Source organism: Oncorhynchus kisutch, linkage group LG28 (genome assembly GCF_002021735.2).
Source record: "Oncorhynchus kisutch isolate 150728-3 linkage group LG28, Okis_V2, whole genome shotgun sequence".
Classification (NCBI taxonomy): Eukaryota; Metazoa; Chordata; class Actinopteri; order Salmoniformes; family Salmonidae; genus Oncorhynchus; species Oncorhynchus kisutch.
This window is the reverse complement of record NC_034201.2, coordinates 2,376,298-2,393,295: the sequence shown is the minus strand read 5'-3', so window position 1 is coordinate 2,393,295 and position 16,998 is coordinate 2,376,298. Positions and strand designations below refer to the sequence as shown.

Here is a 16,998-nt window from a genome sequence, read left to right as displayed (position 1 = left end):
ATCCAACAGTGATCACATACTAAAAATGTATACATGTTGCCACTTGATTCAAACTTTGTCATCACTGTTCATTAAGAGTAGGCTATTTAAATAAATCATATAGAGCCCACTTACACATTCAATTAAGATATTAACATAATTTTACATCCAACATATTAAAAGATTCAGGGCACAGCGTGCTCTACCAAGGTAGTCCTGAACTCAACTCACCAGCAGATCTGTGGTGATGAGAACACGGCTGGAGCCAGAGCGGAACTCCCTCATGATCAGGTCCCTCTCCTTCTGGTCCATGTCACCGTGCTGGGGAGGAAGGACGACACTACATTTAGCAGACACTCTTATACCGAGCCACTTATAGTCAGACAAGATAGTTAGCCTGGATCTGACATCACCTTAGTGAATGAACGCCACAAGCATTTCATGAATCTCAATACCGTACCAAACAGTTACAAAAATCATAAAAAAGACACAACAAATGCTGATCTATGGGAATCATACAAATGCTGATCTATGGGAATCATACAAATGCTGATCTATGGGAATCATACAAATGCTGATCTATGGGAATCATACAAATGCTGATCTATGGGAATCATACAAATGCTGATCTATGGGAATCATACAAATGCTGATCTATGGGAATCATACAAATGCTGATCTATGGGAATCATACAAATGCTGATCTATGGGAATCATACAAATGCTGATCTATGGGAATCATACAAATGCTGATCTATGGGAATCATACAAATGCTGATCTATGGGAATCATACGAATGCTGATCTATGGGAATCATACAAATGCTGATCTATGGAAAATATACAACTGCTGTTCTATGGGAATCATACAAATGCTGATCTATAGGAATCATACAAATGCTGATCTATGGAAAATATACAAATGCTGATCTATGGAAAATATACAAATGCTGATCTATGGAAAATATACAACTGCTGTTCTATGGGAATCATACAAATGCTGATCTATGGAAAATATACAACTGCTGTTCTATGGGAATCATACAAATGCTGATCTATAGGAATCATACAAATGCTGATCTATGGAAAATATACAAATGCTGATCTATAGGAATCATACAAATGCTGATCTATGGAAAATATACAACTGCTGTTCTATGGGAATCATACAAATGCTGATCTATGGAAAATATACAACTGCTGTTCTATGGGAATCATACAAATGCTGATCTATAGGAATCATACAAATGCTGATCTATGGAAAATATACAAATGCTGATCTATGGAAAATATACAAATGCTGATCTATGGAAAATATACAACTGCTGTTCTATGGGAATCATACAAATGCTGATCTATAGGAATCATACAAATGCTGATCTATGGAAAATATACAAATGCTGATCTATGGAAAATATACAACTGCTGGTCTATGGGAATCATACAAATGCTGATCTATGGAAAATATACAACTGCTGTTCTATGGGAATCATACAAATGCTGATCTATAGGAATCATACAAATGCTGATCTATGGAAAATATACAAATGCTGATCTATGGAAAATATACAAATGCTGATCTATGGAAAATATACAACTGCTGTTCTATGGGAATCATACAAATGCTGATCTATGGAAAATATACAACTGCTGTTCTATGGGAATCATACAAATGCTGATCTATAGGAATCATACAAATGCTGATCTATGGAAAATATACAACTGCTGATCTATAGGAATCATACAAATGCTGATCTATGGAAAATATACAAATGCTGATCTATAGGAATCATACAAATAATGATATATGGGAATCATACAAATGCTGATCTATGGGAATCATACAAATGCTGATCTATGGAAAATATACAACTGCTGTTCTATGGGAATCATACAAATGCTGATCTATAGGAATCATACAAATGCTGATCTATGGAAAATATACAAATGCTGATCTATGGAAAATATACAACTGCTGTTCTATGGGAATCATACAAATGCTGATCTATAGGAATCATACAAATGCTGATCTATGGAAAATATACAAATGCTGATCTATGGGAATCATACAAATGCTGATCTATGGGAATCATACAAATGCTGATCTATAGGAATCATACAAATGCTGATCTATGGAAAATATACAACTGCTGTTCTATGGGAATCATACAAATGCTGATCTATGGAAAATATACAACTGCTGTTCTATGGGAATCATACAAATGCTGATCTATAGGAATCATACAAATGCTGATCTATAGGAATCATACAAATGCTGATCTATAGGAATCATACAAATGCTGATCTATGGAAAATATACAAATGCTGATCTATGGAAAATATACAACTGCTGTTCTATGGGAATCATACAAATGCTGATCTATGGAAAATATATAACTGCTGTTCTATGGGAATCATACAAATGCTGATCTATAGGAATCATACAAATGCTGATCTATGGAAAATATACAAATGCTGATCTATGGAAAATATACAACTGCTGATCTATAGGAATCATACAAATGCTGATCTATGGAAAATATACAAATGCTGATCTATAGGAATCATACAAATAATGATATATGGGAATCATACAAATGCTGATCTAACCAGATCAACGGGATGTTTTCTGCACAAATAGAGGCACTAAGAAGTACAGGAGGAACTTTGTGACAAAGATAGGAACTATACTGTGGAGATCGAAGGCTGTGGCTTCTGTAGATATTGCAAACTAATGTGTTTAATGTAAACAATGACATCTCAATAGGATAAATTAGAGACACTTCAACCCTGTGCCCGTATTAAGTGTTCAACTCAATGATGAGTTTGTGCCGATAGCATGTACCAACCCGTTGCTCACGGCAAAGTCGGTTTGGGATGAATATGGCTTTGTCTCTCTCCCCCTGGCAGATAAGACTCAGTGCCACTCAAAAGACCGGGGGTGGAACTAACCACTTTTAAAAAATCAACGGCACTCTCCCAGACACAGATTGAGCTAGTCCGAGAGATCATGCTTTTAATCCAGGACTAGGCATAAATCGGCACCTGGAAACCCAGCTCATAAACTCAGTTTTCAGAAAGTATTCACATCCATTGACTTTTTCCACATTTTGTTGTGTTACTGCCTAAATTTAAAATGTATAACATTTAGATTTCTTTGTCACTGGCCTACACACAACACCCTAATAATATAAAATTGGAATTAAGTTTTTCCAATTTTCTTTTTTACAAATAAATTCAAAATGAAAAGCTGAAATGTCTTGAGTCAAAAAGCATTTAACACCTTTGTTATGGCAAGCCTAAATAAGTCCAGGAGTATCAAATCAAATGGATTTATAAGGCCATTTTCACAACCGCATGTCACAAAGTGCTGATACAGAAACCCAGCCTAAAACCACAGAGAGCCAGCAATGCAAAGGTTGAATATTTGCTTAACAAGTTACATAATACAGAGCCTTCAGAAAGTATTCATTCAATTACTATTATTATTACTAAAACATCAACGCACATAACACTAACCATTATCAACCCATACAGTGTGGCAAAAAAGTATTTAGTCAGCCACCAATTGTGCAAGTTCTCCCACTTAAAAATATGAGAGGCCTGTAATTTTCATCATAGGTACACTTCAACTATGACAGACAAAATGAGAATTAAAATCAATAACAAAAGTTTATATCAATACTTTGTTATAAACCCTTTGTTGGCAATGATAGAGGTCAAACGTTTTCTGTAAGTCTTCACAAGGTTTTCACACACTGTTGCTGGTATTTTGGCCCATTCCTCCATGCAGATCTCCTCTAGAGCAGTGATGTTTTGGGGCTGTTGCTGGGCAATACGGACTTTCAACTCCCTCCAAAGATTTTCTATGGGGTTGAGATCTGGAGACTGGCTAGGCCACTCCAGGACCTTGAAATGCTTCTTACGAAGCCACTCCTTTGTTGCCCGGGCGGTGTGTTTGGGATCATTGTCATGCTGAAAGACCCAGCCACGTTTCATCTTCAATGCCCTTGCTGATGGAAGGAGGTTTTCACTCAAAATCTCAGAATACATGGCCCCATTCATTCTTTCCTTTACACGGATCAGTTGTTCTGGTCCCTTTGCAGAAAAACAGCCCCAAAGCATGATGTTTCCACCCCCATTCTTCACAGTAGGTATGGTGTTCTTTGGATGCAACTCAGCATTCTTTGTCCTCCAAACACAACGAGTTGAGTTTTTACCAAAAAGTTATATTTTGGTTTCATCTGACCATATGAAATTCTCCCAATCTTCTTCTGGATCATCCAAATGCTCTCTAGCAAACTTCAGACAGGCCTGGACATGTACTGGCTTAAGCAGGGGGACACGTCTGGCACTGCAGGATTTGAGTCCCTGGCGTAGTGTGTTGCTGATGGTAGGCTTTGTTACTTTGGTCCCAGCTCTCTGCAGGTCATTCACTAGATCCCCCCCCCCCCCCGTGTGGTTCTGGGATTTTTACTCACCGTTCTTGTGATCATTTTGACCCCACGGGGTGAGATCTTGCGTGGAGCCCCAGATTGAGGGAGATTATCAGTGGTCTTGTATGTCTTCCATTTCCTAATAATTGCTCCCACAGTTGATTTCTTCAAACCAAGCTGCTTACCTATTGCAGATTCAGTCTTCCCAGCCTGGTGCAGGTCTACAATTTTGTTTCTGGTGTCCTTTGACAGCTCTTTGGTCTTAGCCATAGTGGAGTTTGGAGTGTGACTGTTTGAGGTTGTGGACAGGTGTCTTTTATACTGATAACAAGTTCAAACAGGTGCCATTAATACAGGTAACGAGTGGAGGACAGAGGAGCCTCTTAAAGAAGAAGTTACAGGTCTGTGAGAGCCAGAAATCTTGCTTGTTTGTAGGTGACCAAATACTTATTTTCCACCATAATTTGCAAATAAATTCATTAAAAATCCTACAATGTGATTTTCGGTTGTTTTTGTTCTAATTTTGTCTGTCATAATTGAAGTGTACCTATGATGAAAATTACAGGCCTCTCATCTTTTTAAGTGGGAGAACATGCACAATTCGTGGCTGACTAAATACTTTTTTGCCCCACTGTATGTCCATCACCAAACACATACCTGCGTGTTAGGTATGACAACACTGTGGGATATGGACACAGAGCTGGAGGTGCAGGATCTCTTACCAGGGCAGAGACAGTAAAGTCCCTGGCATGCATCTTCTCAGTCAGCCAGTCCACCTTCCTGCGGGTGTTGATGAAGATCACAGCCTGGGTGATGGTCAGGGTCTCGTACAGATCACACAGGGTGTCTAGCTTCCACTCCTAATAATGGAAAGGGGGTTGAATTGAGACTGAAGACATGGGAGTAACATTACTTTATAGCTAAGTAGTGGAGAGGGAGAGATCCCAGCCACGGTGGAGAGCAGTCTGCTTTCTTTGCCAAAGAACACCGTTCCTCTAACAGCATGGGAGACGGAGGGAACTCGGGACCCCAAAAACATTTAAAAGGGTGCTTAAAAGCATATAGCTACACATTATTAGTATCACTGTAGAAAGATTTTTTCATACAAAATCAAATCAAATTTTATTTGTCACATACACATGGTTAGCAGATGTTAATGCGAGTGTAGCGAAATGCTTGTGCTTCTAGTTCCGACAATGCAGTAATAACCAACGAGTAATCTAGCTAACAATTCCAAAACGACTACCTTATACACACAAGTGTAAAGGGATAAAGAATATGTACATAAAGATATATGAATGAGTGATGGTACAGAGCGGCATAGGCAAGATACAGTAGATGGTATTGAATACAGTATATACATATGAGATGAGTATGTAAACAAAGTGGCATAGTTTAAAGTGGCTAGTGATACATGTATTACATAAAGATGCAGTAGATGATATAGAGTACAGTATATATGTATACATATGAGATAAATAATGTAGGGTATGTAAACATTATATTAAGTAGCATTGTTTAAAGTGGCTAGTGATATATTTTACATCAATTCCCATCAATTCCTATTATTAATGTGGCTGGAGTTGAGTCAGTGTGTTGGCAGCAGCCACTCAATGTTAGTGGTGGCTGTTTAACAGTCTGATGGCCTTGAGATAGAAGCTGTTTGCCTTGAGATAGAAGCTGTTTTTTTTTTTGACCTCGCCTTCTGGATGATAGCGGGGTGAACAGGCAGTGGCTCGGGTGGTTGTTGTCCTTGATGATCTTTATGGCCTTCCTGTGACATCGGGTGGTGTAGGTGTCCTGGAGGGCAGGTAGTTTGCCCCCGGTGATGCGTTGTGCAGACCTCACTACCCTCTGGAGAGCCTTACAGTTGTGGGCGGAGCAGTTGCCGTACCAGGCGGTGATACAGCCTGACAGGATGCTCTCGATTGTGCATCTGTAGAAGTTTGTGAGTGCTTTTGGTGACAAGCCAAATTTCTTCAGCCTCCTGAGGTTGAAGACGATGCTGTCTGTGTGGGTGGACCAATTCAGTTTGTCTGTGATGTGTACGCCGAGGAACTTAAAACTTACTACCCTCTCCACTACTGTTCCATCGATGTGGATCAACCATCTTGATAATCAAATAATCAAGTACTACAAGTTTAACGAAGGAGAGGCGATCTCTAAACTCACTAGCTATGTTTTCATGAACCTTTCCAGTGATGGTCAACATTTAGAATGCTTACACAGAAAATACATGCGACAATTGCCTGCTACGGTGCGTTTCCATTGAAATATCTTGTATCGATAAACTCAGCTGGATGTAATGACGTCACACTTTCGCAAAAACCCTACAGTGTCAAAAAAAATTAAGTGATTCAAGTGTTACCATTAAATTGCACATTAATACATTGCCGACAGCCTGTATGCCCTCACACCAGCATACATAGAATGCAATAATTGACTAATATTTGCCATATTCTAATCATTCTCATGTGTTAACATATAGCCAAGGTTCGTGGCATGGTGAAACTTGCACTCCTGTAGCGGTGAAACTTGCACTCCTGTAGCGGTGAAACTTGCACTCCTGTAGCGGTGAAACTTGCACTCCTGTAGCGGTGAAACTTGCACTCCTGTAGCGGTGAAACTTGCACTCCTGTAGCGGTGAAACTTGCACTCCTGTAGCGGTGAAACTTGCACTCCTGTAGCGGTGAAACTTCACTCCTGTAGCGGTGAAACTTGCACTCCTATAGCGGTGAAACTTGCACTCCTGTAGCGGTGAAACTTGCCAGCCAACCAGAAAAGAAAAGCAAAGCAATTCCGGCATTCTTTAAAGTCAGTCAATGTCCTGAAAAAAACATTTTTATAGTTCGAAAAAATTATTTTGCAACCAGTATAATTTAGAACTAAATGTTGAGCTTCATAGTTACGTGATGACACCACGTGCCCCACAAATTCAAAATGATTCAGCAAAAACTGTTTCCAGCATCATTTGTCACAACAAAGGTTCCACAAAAGAAAAATCTACCCCTGTTGAACGTATGTAAAAACGTTTTTTTCTTTTTTTCTTTAGAAAATGTTTTCTATCTGCCGTTTCCATTACAGATGTCGCAAAGATTTTAGCTTTTGTATAATAGACCTGGGTCATTGGAAACCTGCTTACTGATTAGTATTCTACAGTTGAAGTCGGAAGTTTACATACACTAAGGTTGGAGTCATTAAAACTCGTTTTGCAACCACTCCGCACATTTAATGTTAACAAACAATCGTTGTGGCAAGTCAGTTAGGACATCTACTTTGTGCATGACACAAGTAATTTTTCCAACAATTGCTTACATACAGATTATTTTACTTATAATTCACTATCACAATTCCAGTGGGTCAGAAGTTTACATACACTAAGTTGACAATGCCTTTAAACAGCTTGGAAAATTCCAGAAAATGGTGGAATGGCTTTAGAAGCTTCTGATAGGCTAATTTACATTATTTGAGTCAATTGGAGGTGTACCTGTGGATGTATTTCAAGGCCTATATTCAAATGCCTCTTTGCTTGACATCATGGGAAAATCAAAAGAAATCAGCCAAGACCTCAGAAAAACAATTGTAGACCTCCACAAGTCAGGTTCATCCTTGATAGCAACTTCCAAAACGCCTGAAGGTACCACGTTCATCTGTACAAATAATAGTACGCAAGTATAAACACCATGGGACCACGCAGCCGTCATACTGCTCAGGAAGGAGACGCATTCTGTCTCCTAGAGATGAATGTACTTTGGTGCTAAAAGTGCAAATCAATTAACAGCAAAGGACCTTGTGAAGATGATAGAGGAAACAGGTACAAAATTATCTATATCCAGTAAAAACGAGTCCTATATCGACATAACCTGAAAGGCCACTCAGCAAGGAAGAAGCCACTGCTCCAAAACTGCCATAAAAAAGCCAGATGACACTTTGCAACTGCACATGGGACAAAGATTGTACTTTTTGGAGAAATGTCCTCTGGTCTGACGAAACAAAAATAGAACTGTTTGGCCATAATGACCATCGTAATGTTTGGAGGAAAAAGGGGGAGGCTTGCAAGCCGAAGAACACCATCCAAACCGTGAAGCACGGGGGTGGTAGCATCATGTTGTGAGGGTACTTTGCTGCAGGAGGGACTGGTGCACTTCACAAAATAGATGGCATCATGAGACAGGAAAATTATGTGGATATATAGAAGCAACATCTCAAGACATCAGTCAGGAAGTTAAAGCTGGGTCTTCCAAATGGACAATAACCCCAAGCATACTTCCAAAGTTGTGGCAAAATGGTTTAAGGACAGCAAAGTCAAGGTATTGGAGTGGCCATCACAAAGCCCTGACCTCAATCATATGGAAAATTTGTGGGCAGAACTGAAAAAGTGTGTGCGAGAAAGGAGGCCTACAAACCTGACTCAGGTGCACCAGCTCTGTCAGGAGGAATGGGACAAAATTCACCCAACTTATTGTGGGAAGCTTGTGGAAGGCTACCCGAAACGTTTGACCCAAGTTAAACAATTTAAAGGCAATGCTACCAAATACTAATTGAGTGCATGTAAACTTCTGACCCACTGGGAATGTGATGAAAGAAATAAAAAGCTGAAATAAAAAAATTCTCTCTGCTATTATTCTGACATTTCACAGTTTAAATGTATTTGGCTATTGTGTATATAAACTTCAGACTACAACTGTATATGGTCAGAACAGTTACTAGTGGGGGGGGGGGTTGCAAAAATCGATAGTTACATACAGTATCAGAACTGGAGTTCTAACCAGTTTTAGGAGGGCGTGTCATATTCTTATGGTTCCCCCCGTTGCCCCTCCTTCTCCCGACAGTAGGGCCTGCTCTGCTCCTTCTCGCAACAAGTGAAAGTGCATCTCCCAGCTGATAATCACCCCGAAACTCAACCTAAACAAAAATACGTTTTGTTTACTGTCTCAATACATTTGGAGCCCATTATAATGCCATTATTGCTTTTGTTCTTTGGCACTTATAATGATGTTTAGGTTACAGATGTTTTCATCATTAGACGGCTCGTGGTTGGGGTATTTTTTTTAAATGTTGTCATTATAAAAAGCTGTTACCGTGTTCCAACACATATGCTTTCTGTTTCATACTGTAGTTGTAACACAGGCACTCAACCAATAAAATAGATTGAACACTTTTTTTGTTTGTTTTTGAATTTTACCCCCTTTTCTCCCCAATTTCGTGGTATCCAATTGTTTAGTAGCTACTATCTTGTCTCATCGCTACAACTCCCGTACGGGCTCGGGAGAGACGAAGGTTGAAAGTCATGCGTCCTCCGATACACAACCCAACCAAGCCACACTGCTTCTTAACACAACACTTTAATCAATTTGTTTGTTTGTTTTGTTTTTACATATAGCCTACAGTAACAAACTAATGAAAACACTATTGTGTTATTTTAAAATAAATACAAATCGTATTCCAATGCTATCCAAGGCCTGATCAAAACTGATCAAAACTTGTTTTCTCACGGCTCTCTCTTGTCCCTCTGAAGCAGACGCATGGTGAGCAATATGTTTGAAACCTCGATTGGCAATAAAATCACAGAATTGCATATCGTATCTTGAGATCCCAGGCAATTCCGAGCCCAAAGAGTTACTGTGTTGTATTGACAAAATGTGTCTACTTCATGACCTTTGTACTTCTTTTAATACATTTTAAAAAATCAACTTTTTTACTTACATATAGGATACTCCATGAGTTGATTTATTATTATTTATTACTAGTAGAGCAAAGAGCCTCACGAAACTCTTGTATTACAAGCATATATAAAGAGCCTTATATTTGATCTATATATACTTTTCTAGAACAAGCATCTAGAACAGCAATACCTCTTTCTCCACGTTAATGTAGAACTGGCGAATACCCTCCAGGGTGAGCTCCTCCTTCTTCACAAGGATACGGATTGGGTCACGCATAAACTTCTTGGTGACTTCCAGCACATCCTGAGGCATGGTAGCAGACAGGAGCACCACCTGGAAAATAGGGTTGAGAAAAGGTATTAGCTAGGCTCTATAGAACAAAATACCTGACAGAGGAAAGTCTCTCTCTCTCTCTCAGAAATAAATATTCTATATTGGCCAAGATGATGCTTAATTCTGTTGCGACATTTGTCAGCAAAACAATCTTAATTAAAAGTCCTGAATTTCCAGAGAGGCAGCAGGAAGAGCATGAAATCAAATCAAATGTATTGGTCGCATTCACAGATTTGCAGATGTTATCACAAGTACAGCACAATGCTTATGTTTCTAGCTCCAACACTGCAGTAATCTATATATCAGGAATCAAGGTAAGACCCAAGTACAGTCTGTGTGAAGTAACAATGTTTATTGTAACAACAGGGGCAGGCAAAGGACAGGCCAAGGAAGGCAGGGGTCGATAATCCAGAGTAGAGGCCAAGGTACAGGACGGCAGGCAGGCTCAGGTCAGACAGAGGTCGGTAATCCAGAGGCGGAGCAAAGGAACAGTACGGCAGGCAGGGTCAGGGACAGGCAGTGTGGTTAGGCGGGCGGGTACAGGGTCAAGAATGGCAAGGGTCAAAAACCAGGAGGATGAGAAAAGGAGAGACTGGGGAAAAACAGGAGCAGAGACCAACGCTAGTTGACTTGAACAAACAAGATGAACTGGCACATACAGACAGAAAATATAGGTATAAATACCAAGAGGCTAAGTGGGGAAGATGGGCAACACCTGGAGGGGATGGAGACAAGCACAAGGACAGGTGAAACAGATCAGGACGTGACAGTACCCCCCCCCACCCCCCTAGGGACGCCACCTGGCGTTCCACCTGGGCGGATACCTGGTTGACTGGGGGTGCCGGCGGTAAAAGTCGGCAATGAGGGCCCGGGTCCAGGATGTCTTTAGCAGGAACCGAGCACCTCTCCTCCGGGCCATAACCCTCCCAGTCAACCAGGTACTGGAAATCCCTGCCCCGAACCCTCAGGAGGCGTCTCACCATGTACGCTGGCTGGCCACCAATGACACGGGGGGAAGGGATGGGCCTAGAAACAGAAGACAAGGGGCAGTCAGACTTGGTTTTTGACTCTAGACACAGAAAGGGTAGGAAAAATATGGAGAGTAAGGGGCAACAGAGGATGAACAGCAGAGGGGCTAATGATCTTGGAGCGGGGGGGAAAAGGCCTCGGCTTCCGGGGGTGTAGTCGCGGCACTATTGCGGCATGCCAGCGCCTCAGGTTTGACCTTCTTGGATACCGGTCGGTGCTGCGGAATCGAAGTGGCCCAGGCCTTACTGAACCCCTCCCGGAGGTCCTGGTACTCTGCGAAACTGGCTGAGAGGTCGGGGCAATTTCCAAGCCCCCAGGAACACTTCCCGGGGCAGGCAGAGCTGACTTTAGGCAATGAGTGTGGCAGGACAGGCTCCAGCCCACAATGGCACCAGTAGCCCAGTCAATGGAGGGATTGTGTCGCTGGAGCCAAGAGAATCCCAATACCACGGTACCCTGCGGAGACTCAACCATAAATTGGTATAAATGTACGGATATAAAAGTACGGATAATCCTGATTTGGACAATATAGATTAATGAGCCAAATCTCGTTTTCATCCACTTTCATATTCAAAAGGATCCACCTTCCTTGCGATACATTCCTGACTATTTGCACATTCAGATCGTAATATTTGTTCATTAATATCAAATGATTTCACCACCCCATTCCTTTTTCCACGCAACTTCATCTAAGGATGTAGAGTGAGTTTCCTGTAAACAACTTCATCTAAGGATGTAGAGTGAGTTTCCTGTAAACAACTTCATCTAAGGATGTAGAGTGAGTTTCCTGTAAACAACTCCATCTAAGGATGTAGAGTGAGTTTCCTGTAAACAACTCCTTCTAAGGATGTAGAGTGAGTTTCCTGTAAACAACTTCATCTATGGATGTAGAGTGAGTTTCCTGTAAACAACTTCATCTAAGGATGTAGAGTGAGTTTCCTGTAAACAACTCCATCTAAGGATGTAGAGTGAGTTTCCTGTAAACAACTCCATCTAAGGATGTAGAGTGAGTTTCCTGTAAACAACTCCATCTAAGGATGTAGAGTGAGTTTCCTGTAAACAACTCCATCTAAGGATGTAGAGTGAGTTTCCTGTAAACAGTAATTGTTACATTCCTTTTCTTTTAGAAATGTAAAGACTGATCTTTTTTTAATAATCTGCTAAACCATTACAATTATTACTGGCTATACTTATTTCACCCCTTACCATAACTAGATACTATTCTCAGTCTAAATGGACCATAATTAGTGCTTGTAAAGTTACTGCCATCAGAGGTATTATGATGGTCAAAACTAGAGCTTTCAAATGTTTGATATTTAGAATTCTATAAATAGGTTCTAGCTATATTTGTTTTATTCCCTTGCCTGTTTGCCTGTGAGCCAATGCCACAGATGTTAGAAAATTGAGACAAGATATTATGTGTGTAGTAAATCTGAGTATGTTGATGTGTATGATATTGGATGTGATTTAGTGAGAGTGTGTACGATGTCTGTATAAGACTATAATGTGTGATGTCCAAATAAATAATAACTTCTTGATGGTAGCGGGGTGAACAGGCCGTGGCTCGGGTGGCTGAGATCTTTGATGAGCTTCTTGGTCTTCCTGTGACACACGGTAGATGTCATTGAGTGCAGGCAGTGTAGTTGCCGTACCAGGTGGTGATACAGCCCGGCAGAACGCTCTCGATGGTGCATCTTTAAAAGTTTGTGATGGTCTTAGGGGCCAAGCCAAATTTCTTCAGCCTCCTGAGGTAGTACAGGAGGGGGCTGGGCACACACCCCTGTGGGGCCCGTGTGTTGAGGATCAGCCTGATAAAGGTGTTGTTGCCTACCTTCACCACTTGGGGTCGGCCCGTCAGGAAGTCTAGGACCCAGTTGCACAGGGAGGGGTTCAGACCCAGGGCCCTGAAATGAGTGATGAGCTTGGAGGGCATTATGGTGTTGAACACTAAGCTGTAGTTGATGAAAAGCATTCTTACATATGTATTCCTCTTGTCCAGGTGGGATAGGGCAGTGTGCAGTGCAATGGCATATGTATTCCTCTTGTCCAGGTGGGATAGGGCAGTGTGCAGTGCAATGGCATATGTATTCCTCTTGTCCAGGTGGGATAGGGCAGTGTGCAGTGCAATGGCATATGTATTCCTCTTGTCCAGGTGGGATAGGGCAGTGTGCAATGCAATGGCATATGTATTCCTCTTGTCCAGGTGGGATAGGGCAGTGTGCAGTGCAATGGCAATTGTGTAATCCGTGGATCTGTTGGTGCAATATGCAAATTGTAGTGGATCTAGGGTGTCGGGTAAAGTGGAGGTGATATGATCCTTAAAAGCACTTCATGATGACAGAAGTGAGTGCTACGGGGAGATAGTCATTGAGTTCAGTAGCCTTTGCTTTCTTGTTGGGATGTAACGGTACACGTATTCGTATCGAACCGTTCGGTACGGACACCTCGGGTCGGTCTGCACTGAACCTGAATGATTACATTAAAAAAAAGATGTACATTTTTTATTTTTTTTACTCTAGGAATAGGCTATGACTACACTGCGGTTGTATGCCTTGAGTAAATCTGAGCTGAAGTAAACATGGTCTATTCCGTTAAAACAACTAAAGCCTATTGCACACGATGTAATGAGAATTCAAATCTTAATTGGCGAATTCCAAACTGTACTTTAGAGAGGCGCAGCCGTGAACTAGTTCTCTGCAATGACTAGTGTTGGGGGTAGATGAACCAGTACGATTTTCCCTCATCGTTTAAATCTCCTGTTTGAAAAACATTTTGGCTTCCCAGTAGATTACAACGGCGATGGACAGATAGAGTATGTTGCCACTGCTCAACGAGAATAGCCTATGCAGCTGCCAACACCTCAAACATGTTGACACATTTACGCCAACACCACCCCAGTATTCATACCAACGGAGCAGGACGGAAACGCAAAGAAAACAACCTTGTCTCCCGTCTGTATTCAAGCAGCCCTTCACAGCAGATTCTGACCGGGCCAAAGACATTTGAGAGCGATAAGTATGTTTATAGCCGCAGATATGCTCACATTCTTGTTCATTGAGAACAACATTGTGTTTCGAGCCACGTTACGAACTTCGCCCTCTCACACCCATTTCAGCAAATAGGTAATACAAGCTCTACAGTGCCTTCAGAAAGTATTCACACCCTTAGACTTTTTCCACTTTTGTTGTGTTAAAGCGGGATTCAAATGGATTTGATTGCAATTTTTTTTGTCAATGATCTACACAAAATACTGTCAAAGTGGAAGAAAAATTGTAAAGTAAAACAATATTTTGATTAGATAAGTAGTCAACCGCCTGAGTCAATACATGTTAGAATCACCTTTGGCGGCAATTACATCTGTGGGTCTTTCTGGGTAACTCTCTTAAGAGCTTTGCAAACCTGGATTGTACAATATTTGCCTATAATACTTTTTTTTAGTTCTTAAAGTTCTGTTAAATCATGCCAAAATTTAAGCAAATTTTAGTCAAACTGTAACTAGGCCACTCAGGAACATTTAATGTTGTCTTGGTAAGTAACTTGTGTATATTTGGCCTTGCATTTTAGGCTATTGTCCTGCTGAAAGGTGGATCTGGTATTTGGTATTTTATTAGGATCCCCATTAGCTGTTGCAAAAGCAGCAGCTACTCTTCCTGGGGTCCACACAAAACATGAAACATAATACAGAATGACATAATACAGAACATCAATAGACAAGAACTACTCAAAGACAGAACAACATTACAAAAAGGCACACGTAGCCTCCATATCAATGCATAGACACAAACTATCTACATCAAATAGGGGAGAGGAGTTGTGCCGCAAGTTGTTGCTTTATCTGTTTTTTGAAACCATGTTTGCTGTTTATTCTGTTTATTTTTTATTATAATACTGTACGCTTTCTTGAATTTGTTCTGGATTTGGGGACTGTGAAAAGACCCCTGGTGGCATGTCTGGTGGGATTAATGTGTGTGTCAGAGCTGTGTGTAAGTTGACTATGCAAACAATTTAGGATTTTCAACACATTGTTTCTTATAAAAAGAAGAAGTGACGCAGTCAGTCTCTCCTCAACACTTAGCCAAGAGAGACTGGCATGCATAGTATTTATGTCAGCCCTCTGATTACTATTAAAAGCTAAATGTGCTGCTCTGTTCTGGGCCAGCTGCAGCTTAACTAGGGTTTTCCTTACAGCCCTCGACCACACGATTGGACAATAATCAAGATGAGACAAAACCAGAGCCTGCAGAACATGCTTTTTGGAGTGTGGTGTCAAAAAAGCATAGCATCTCTTTATTACGGATAGACCTCTCCCCATCTTTACAACCATTGAATCTATATGTTTTGATCATGACGGTTTACAATCTAAAGTAACACCAAGTAATTTAGTCTCCTCAACTTGTTCAACAGCCACACCATTCATTACCAGTCAGCTGAGGTCTAGAACTTAAGGAATGATTTGTACCAAATACAATGCTCTCAGTTATAGAGGTGTTCAGGACCAGTTTATTACTGGCCACCCATTCCAAAACAGACTGCAACTCTTTGTTAAGGGTTTCAGTGACTTCATTAGTTGTGGTTGCTGATGCGTATATGGTTGAATCATCAGCATACATGGACACACATGCTTTGTGTGCCAGTGCCAGGTCATTCGTAAAAATAGAAAAGAGTAGAGGGCCTAGAGAGCTGCACTGCGGTACACCACACTTTACATGTTTGACATTACAGAAGCTTCCATTAAAGAAAACCATTTGAGTTCTATTAGATAGATTGCCATATTATGGATTCAGAGCTGAGGTTGAAAAGCCATAACACATATGTTTTTTCAACAACAGGTTATGGTCAATAATATCAAAGGCTGCACTGAAATCTAACAGTACAGCTCCCACAATCTTCTTATTATAAATTTCTTTCAACCAATCATCCATCATTTGTGTCAGTACAGTACATGTTGAGTGCCCTTCTCTATAAGCATACTGAAAGTCTGTTGTTAATTTGTTTACAGAGAAATAGCTTGTATTTGGTCAAACACTATTTTCTCCAACAGTTTGCTAAGAGCTGGCAGCAAGCTGATTGGTCTGCTGTTAGAACCAGTAAAGGCCGCTTTACCACTCTTGGGTAGTGGAATGACTTTGGCTTCCCTCCAGGCCTGAGGACAAAGACTTTCCTCTAGGCTCAGATTAAAGATATGACAGATAGGAGTGGCTATAGAGTCAGCTACCATCCTCAGTAGCTTTCCATCTAAGTTGTCAATGCCAGGAGGTTTGCAATTATTGATCGATAACAATAATTTATCCACCTCTCCCACACTAACTTTACAAAATTCAAACTGGCAATGCTATTCTTTCATTATTTGTTTTTTTAAATGCATGAATACAATTGCTCACCATTCGTTGTTCGCATTTCCTGCATAAGTTTGCCCACTTTGTCAATGAAATAATCATTAAAATAATTGGCAACATCCAATGGTTTTGTGATGAATAAGCCATCTGATTCGATGAAAGATGGAGTTGAATTTGTCTTTCTGCCCATAATTTCATTTAAAGTACTCCAAAGTTGTTT

The 16,998-nt window shown here is 40.7% G+C and overlaps 1 protein-coding gene across 2 annotated transcripts in view; it reads right to left on the bottom strand.

Annotated features, from left to right (window-relative positions):
- Positions 1–16,998, bottom strand: part of LOC109873488 (eukaryotic initiation factor 4A-I-like) — a 39,466-nt gene that overhangs the window by 5,173 nt on the left and 17,295 nt on the right. For both annotated transcript variants that reach the window (XM_031807644.1, XM_031807645.1), the window contains exons 7-9: positions 10,270–10,413; positions 5,137–5,274; positions 211–300 (exon numbers count right to left, since the gene is read on the bottom strand). In XM_031807644.1, the coding sequence (XP_031663504.1) occupies positions 211–300; positions 5,137–5,274; positions 10,270–10,413 (372 nt within the window). The remainder of the gene's footprint in view (positions 1–210; positions 301–5,136; positions 5,275–10,269; positions 10,414–16,998) is intronic.